The sequence below is a fragment of the Copadichromis virginalis genome, linkage group LG9, assembly GCF_057382275.1.
Source record: "Copadichromis virginalis isolate Kocher_CV1m ecotype Utaka linkage group LG9, C_Virginalis_male_GT1.1, whole genome shotgun sequence".
In the NCBI taxonomy this organism is placed as follows: Eukaryota; Metazoa; Chordata; class Actinopteri; order Cichliformes; family Cichlidae; genus Copadichromis; species Copadichromis virginalis.
In genome coordinates, this window is record NC_140626.1 from 14,071,380 (window position 1) to 14,079,425 (window position 8,046).

The 8,046-nt window shown below is 38.6% G+C and overlaps 1 protein-coding gene across 1 annotated transcript; it reads right to left on the reverse strand.

The window, feature by feature from the left end:
• Positions 1 to 5,165: 5,165 nt before the first annotated feature.
• Positions 5,166 to 6,381, reverse strand: LOC146701588 (uncharacterized). Its single transcript, XM_085467880.1, has 4 exons — positions 6,227 to 6,381; positions 5,934 to 6,069; positions 5,494 to 5,566; positions 5,166 to 5,324 (listed from the first exon to the last, which is right to left on the reverse strand). The coding sequence occupies exons 1-4, from the start codon at positions 6,300 to 6,302 to the stop codon at positions 5,289 to 5,291; spliced, it is 321 nt and encodes a 106-aa protein (XP_085324006.1). The 5' UTR covers positions 6,303 to 6,381; the 3' UTR covers positions 5,166 to 5,288.
• Between the last annotated feature and the right edge of the window lie 1,665 nt (positions 6,382 to 8,046).

An 8,046-nucleotide genomic window follows, 5' to 3' on the forward strand; every position in this document is an offset into this window, starting at 1 on the left:
ATTGTGGCCGATGTGTAAAAATTACCGAATTGTTTGGTGGTGTCTGTGGCGAAGCTTCCACAGAGGCCAGCGGGTGAATGAGGGAAAGGTGAGGCAGGAGGAGGAGAGACTCGAGGCAGGTGTCAGGTGAACTAAACTTTAGGTAAGAAGTTATGACCTGCAGTCTATCTGGGTCAGATATAAAACAAGTTTAGGTGTAGCACGAAAAAAACCTTTTCTTTCTGATTCTCATTTAAAATATCACGCTTTTATTAATTATCTAAATCGTATAAACAAAGTTTTTATCTGATGTAAAATGTATAGAAATCATATATTCCAACAAGACAGTGCACATCACTGTCACAACAACGTTTGTTTTCATTCAAAGGCTTTATGGCTTTTCCTATAATACCTGGTAGGCCGGTCTCTACTCAAAACGCCATGGTCAATTTTTTTTACCGACAGATCCATACAGACCCAGTACTGGTATTTTTTCTTATGCAGATGAGGCATTATTTCTGTACCATTGTTTAATTCCAGAGGTTTTTAAGTTATTTTTTTCTTGCACGTGTTGACATGTAAAAGCCAATGTGACATATTTTATTTCACAACTCATTAACTGCACAGAGAAGGCATCGTTTAAATATGTTAAATATGTTTCTTTAAGCAAGTTCATCAGACAAGCTTTAACATGAAATACAATAAAGCTAAACTAGAAACACAAACATAAAAGTAAAAAATAAAACAAAACCAGGAAACAGAACCTGAATAATACCAGAAGGACAGCAGAAACACACAGTCCAGTGAGGGTTCAACACAACAACTGAGTTGAGAGTGACGCGGGAATGCGACACAGCAGGAGAGCAAAGCTGGGAGTGATCAGACCTAGACAAAGGAAGCAAAGCAGAATACTTTAACAAATGACAGACTGTCAAAGTAAAACAAGAAGTATAACACAGAGGTGCAGACGTGACACTGATATTGTTTATCAAAAACTTTGTAGCGTCCCCACAAACCACATCTGTGTCACTTCTGTAGGGAGAAACAGTGAGCACCCACTACCACCTCTGCTTTATACCCTCCCTAAAATCCCCTGGGTCCTAAAGCCTTTCCATTTACACTATGTTCAGGTTTGTTGCATCAAATTTAAACTCAGCCCTGTGTCACACGCTGCCAACATTACCTCTTACATGTCATCACATTCATAGCCAGATTGATAAACTGTGGGTTGACTTTTCAGTTTGATAACCACCAGCGTGTGACCGCTTACTCTGATTGCTTATATTAAAGTAAGAAAAACAAAATATGGAAAATAAATCCTCTAAAATATTCTTACCAAATTGGCTCTTTCTTCTGAAGACATTCACCTGGGACAAATCAAGATTTGAAAAAATAAAGATTAACTCACATCATCTGTTTGACCGGAACCACTAAGGTCTACTTGGGTTACGTGTACAGCTAGCAGAGGTGGGTCTGAGAGCAGTCTTCCTGACTTCATGTGAGAGGTCAGTGTGTCACAGCTTCTAAAAATCAGTTTCAGCCTTAAAGTGTATAACATCACAAATCAGACTCTGCAAGAGAAGAGAGAGCAAGCAAGAAGGAAGTGCTGAGTTAGACTGTGTGTGCTACTCTGTTTGTGGGTAACAGAGCAGAGTCTGACAGCAAAGCTATTAATTTACTGGCTGATTTATGTTCCTACCCTCACGTTTGGCCACATGTTGTGGGTAGTGATTGAGTGTGAGATCTGTTATTCGGGGGGTTTCCAAGAGATTTAGAACTGACAAACTAAAACGGTTAAATGTCAATAAGTCTTATTGTAACTAATGAAACTGAGAAAGGGAACGTAAAGGATTGTCCCTCAGGAGACAGATTCAGTGTTTCCTGATGCAAGGACTCACAGACAGATGGTTCATTTATTCAACTGCATACTTTTCCCAGTTCTCCAAGATAAGCTCATCCAAAGCTCCTTTATAAAGTCCAAATCCTCTTGGAATGTGTTGCAAATGTAAAACTCTCTAAAACTCAAATGTATTAATCATACACAGACACACTTGATAGAGAGGGATGGCAGAGATCAACACCTGGAGGACAAGGAGGACTAGAAAGAGTAGATCATAGTTTAAAGCAGAAGAAAGGAGCTTTGTCTAATAGGTGTCTGGACTCATCCTCAGATCATTCAGGAGGTGTTCACAGCAAAACTGATAGTGCCCACATCTAACAGAAAGAACTGAGGTTGTTTGAGCAGCTGACTAAGACACCTCCTTGGTAAGGTGTTTCTGGCCATGAATAGGAAAACTCAGAATATAGCAAATCATAAACAGAGAACACTACAGCAACATGAAATCACAGACCAAGAAAGGGTATTAGCAACAGTGCTCCATGTTGAAAGATGTCACAGTTCCTAACACCTTTAATAGACTGAGAAAGTGGGAAAGTGAGGCCCTCTTGAAGTATAACTGGTTTCATTCAGTGGGTATGATTCAGAAAAGGTCACTTTTAACTGGCATCACCTTAAGACAAGTTTCCAAATTTAGGATGTCCCAGTCTGTTACATCTCCTCTCCCCTCTCATGACTCTTCAGCTGTGGCCCAAAACGTCGGCTGCATCCTCTGGAGACATCATGGTCATGGCTTCCTCTGTCATTTAATACTCTTTATGACCCTTCCACCTGCTTTTTAAACATACATTTTCCCCTGAGTTCAAATGATTTATTAATACAGTTTTGAAATGGATAATCATGTATTTTGTATGTGATCAGTGGAGTATTAAAGATTACTAAAAAAAAACAAAACAGTAATCTTAAGCTAAATTATGGTGTATATTTGTTGAAAATGACAAAGAATAGAGGTGGTTTTTGTGGTGACCACTCATTAAAAGCTGTTAAAAACAAAAGTCATAGAGGAAAGTACTTTCAGATTTGACCACAAAACTGGGTCACCCATTAATTGCAGATGGTTGTTGAAAGGAAACCCCCATAAAGTTACATGTAGGAGGTGCAAACCACTAATAAAATCAACACCCGCAGGTTAACATGAACGAAACTGATCACGTCACAGAGAGTCCCTGTGCTCGGTCTGTGGAAAGCCCTTCCACAGACCAAGGGAACATCTCTCTTTCTCTCTCCATATATATATATATATATATATATATATATATATATATATATATATATATAGATATATAGATAGAGAGAAATATATATATATATATATATATATATATATATATATATATATATATATATATATATATATATATATATATATATATAGTTTGAGTCCGTTCAAGCAGGAGATGAGAGATTTGAAACAACTGAAGAACGACACTAGCAAGATTAATTAGCACTTCCCCTGCCGGTGGCGGACTCCCTCAGGTATCGGTGCGTTGGTGGTTCTTTGTATCTGGGGGTGGGCGTCCGGGTACACACCGGCTCACTCCTTGGTGGCCGCTTATTGGGGCTCGCTCGGGCCACTTCGGAGGTGGGGTGCCCCCGGCCTCTCGGCCTGGGGCTCGGTCACTCAGGCACAGCTGGCTGCCGGCGGAGCTCAAGGGCGCGTCACTGCAACTCCCCCTGGCTTCTGCTCCGCGGCTGCTGAATGAGCCCTCATCTGGGACTCTCCTCAGCTCTTACTGGGACAGTGGCGCAGCTGCCCCTCTGTGGGTCTTCCTTGGTCTCTTGTGTTCTGGGGGCCTCTGGATGTCTGGAGTTTTGATCTCCTCCATACCTGCTTGATACCATAGAGGACAGGGCTGTGGCTCCCCACACTCTATAGCAGATCATTACATGGAGAAACCTTACATGGAGAATACAAGCATGCTGATCCACACAGGTATGCACACAGGTGTACACATGGGTATTCACAGATGCGGACTACAGCTTTCTTGGCTGCTGCCTCAAAGCACACTGTGCGCTGTCTATCTTGCGTGCTGCACAATATCGTTTATTATTTAGTAACTATTGATATCTACTGCTAGCTAGTTTATTGTGATGGTGCTTTTTTTTTTTTTTTTTTCTATTATTATGTTGCTCTTTGTTGTTTGCTGTCTCCCCTGTTTTTTTTTTTGTTTTCTCTCTCTCCATACAGGTGACCCAGGAGTTGTTTTTTTTTTTTTTTGTTTGTTTTTTTTTTTTTCTCTCTCTCTCTTCCCCCCCTTCTCACCGTCTCTTCTCCCCTTTGGTTTTCTTTCTTTCTCTCCCCCTGTTTCTTTCATTCTTTCCCCCTGTCCTAAAAAAAAAAAAAAAAAAAAAAGGATGACAAAGGATGAACTGAAGCTCCGCCATCACGTGATGTCACATGCTGCTGTTTCTGATGTCACTTCCAAAAAAAAAAAAAAAAAAAAAAAAGATTAATTAGCAGGGAGGTAATTACAGTAATTACATTTTTATATTTTGTCTCTCAGTGATTCAAAATCACTGAATCATACCTGTTTGTTATCCTAAAAGCAGAGACACAATACATGGCCTAAAATATTAGGCTCTTTGGCTCTGCTAGATATACAAACAATAATAGAAGGAGGACTCTTTAAAGATCAATAGCTTCAGTTATTTAAGCTGATCTCACTATTTCTGTTCCTGTGACTCAAACAAATAGGTTTGACATCACATTATTCTTTCTTACACTGACACCACTTTCACAAAAGTTTCAAAGATGACTGTTAAGATCCTGTTAAATCTATAGTTATACCTCCTCTGCTGCCATCTGCAGTGGGAGGGACTAAGATGTGAGGAGTGGAGTTAATTATCTGCAATCTAAGGAAGGACGTATGTTTCTTGGCTGACTTGGGAACGCCTCAGTGTTTCCCTAAAGGAGCTGGAGGAGGTGGCTGAGGAGAGGGAGGTATGGGTGTCTTAATCAGTATGAATAAAATATGTATTTGTGAATAACTTTTCAAGTTATTTCTGAATGTTCACTTTTACTTCTGCCATATCGGTTAAATGCTGCCTCCTGGTGTCCTGTGATCATGACGTCATCATGAAATAATCACAACAATAAGTATTTTGTTGTCAGTTATAACACCTACAGCAAATAATAATTAATCACACAGACCATTAAACAATCTGATTGCAAAAACTTTTTTATTCATTTATCTTTGTTCTCAGATTGAAGACAGAATAAGAAAACTTCAAACATTCATACTTAATAAAATTTGTAACAATTATAAACAAAACTGTTTTTTAAAGCGCTATCAGTAATTACTGAGAAAAGTCAACATTTCTTAATAAATATTTCTGTTAAAGTGTGAATTAACAAGCAAAAAATACTAGGGTCTTGTTTCCTACAGCTTTTGTTTCATCGTTTCCATCATCTTCATTTAGAAATCACTGGAGGACACAGCAGAGCTCCCTGTGGTGGTAAAAGAATGAAGGTGACATGAAAAGAAGAAGCACCATTAGACAGATACACACAGTGTCTTTTTATTACCTATATTATAATCTTCACATATTTGCTAGAAAGTCACTGCTGGTTTTTCTAAACTTTGTGTCCACATTTTTATTAATATTTCGTTTCTCACCTCATTTATTTTCCTTTTAAGCCACTCGGTGTTTGGTCTGAGGAAAAATGTTCTATTTCCACTTGTTTTGACCCTGGAAGAAAAAAACAGAAGGATAAAGAAAGAAGTTTAGAGCGAAGAAGACAAATCAAAGGATTAGACATTTTCACTTTATTGTTAACTGAACATGTGCAGGGTCCATTTTGCATTATGCTGTGAGAGAACAGCTCAGGTTTCCTCCAAGCTCATAAGCACAAACTCACAGATTCCCCAACGTCACCACATTAGAAACAATCACAGAGCAAACAGTAGTGCTGTATGTTAGAGAGGGGAACATTTATCTGCTACATCAAGGTTTCAGTGCAAATCTCATTTTCATTGTTGTGTTTGTGGATTTTTAATCAAGAATTAATTTCTACATTTTATTTGGTTTAAGTGTATTTAGAAGAAGTTCTACTTACACATAGCCATGAAGGCAGCCATGTCTGTCGTCTTCAAAGCAGCTGATGATGTTTTTTGCCCATTTAGGTGTAGACATGTTTATTACAAGTCTGTTAGAATGTGTTTTATAGCAGGTTTTCCCCACGTGGTCAGCCCCTGCAGCACATCATCACACACATTGTCATTATTCTTCAGAGCCTTTCAGATATCATGGACAATGAAATAAGCTGAACTCTCAGATGTTGTATAAATAATTTACTGATCTGTTAGCTGGTGTTACTGAACTTTGACAACAAAGAAATAAAAACTGTACCTGATACAGAGATGAGCATCATCACACTCAGGGAGATCAGAAGAATCAGGCGGCTGGTGGAGAGACTCGAACACATGTTGAGACGCTGAAAGGCACCAAATCTGAGTCTGGATCTGAGCCGTGAACAGGTTTGTTACCAGCTGATGAACTTGTCAAAGTGTGACAGCAGCTCATCTTATATACTGTAGCTTGTCACTGAATTAGGGGCTGTTTGGTGATGTATTTACACAAAAATAAACACTGATGGAAACACACCAACCATAAACTGCTGTGGTGAGCAGCTTCCTTCCTCATGTTTGTTTCAACAAACTTTGTTGAAATTTGTTGAACAGCTTAATGTGTCTGTAATTTGTTTAAACATGCTAATATGTATAGTAGTAGTATTAACATTACTAACAGCAGTAGTAGTGGTAGTAGAATCGTAGATCTTCAGACGACAGCCAGTACAAACAGATTATTTATTAAATACAATGTTGGACATGAAACACAAGTATACGAGTTTAACCGTAAACATAAGCTGCTGTAAAATCAATCCATTTAACACTGAAGGGAAACATTTTACTAATTATTATTTTTATTTTTGATATTTTTTCACAGTTTTCCAATAACACAGTTTTGTGTATTATGGGAAGCGATATTTCCAGAGCTGAGGGCAGCAGTGTTCAAATGGATTGTTGCACATCTCTAATAAACACATGGAGAATTAAATGCATCTGTTTGAATGAATGTTTTTGTTTCACTCTTTTGTTGACTTGTTGGAAACTTGCACTACTTTGTTTAATAGTGACAGGAAAGGTAAAGTTAGTTAGTTTATTACATACAGAGAAGTATTTTAATATGTTTTATTGATAAATGCTCCCTCGGTGTGTGGAAAGGATTTCCATTGGCTGAGCACGGGGACTCTCTGTGACGTGATCTTCCACCAGTTTCGTTCCTGTTGACCTGTGGGTGTCGGTTTTATTAGTGGTTTGCACCGCCCACATCTAAATTCATGGTGGTTTCCTTTCAAAGACATCTCAGAATAAAACAGTGACATTACTGGTGACCAGCTTCTGTGGCCACATTTAAGAGGACTTTCCCTGTGACTTTGTCTTTAATAGCGTTTAATGAGTGGGCTTCACAGAAACTGCTTTTAGTAACTGTCAACAGGTACAGACCTTAAATTACACGCTTAAGATTACCATTTAGTAATCTTCACTACCACACTGATCATCCTGTGATGATTTATTTCCAAACTTTATTGAGTGTTTGAACTCAGGGAAAAGGTATGTTTTTAAAAAGCAGGTGGAAGGGCCATAGACAGTATTAATAGATAGAGGCCATGACTGTGATGTCATCTACTCGTTTCGAGACTCATTATGAAGCATCATCACTTCAGCCATCGTGGTGTGTTGAAACAGGCTGTGATAAGTGAAGTCATTAGCCAGAAAGCTTCGATGGGGAATCGTCATTTCTGACTCTGAGTGTTTACACAGTTTACAAAAATTGATTTTTTGTTCTACTCAGTATTAAATTAGGAACGTCTATACAACAGGAAGACTTTTGTCAACCAGATGGTTTGCCCTCTGGTGGCCATTAGAAATATGGCAATTTCAAGGCTCTACATTAGCTCTACTCTTTACCTGGACATCTTCAGTACTGGCTGTGGTTCCTCACTGTAGATTGGCAGATTTGAGCCCTGGTGATTTCTGGGTTGTTCCTTATCATCCTAATTAATTTCCTCTTAAAGCAAATGAATGACACATTTAAAGAATTTAAAGAATTTGTCTTTAAGTGCAATTGTTTGAACCTTTGACGTCACACTTTCTTATAAACAGCTT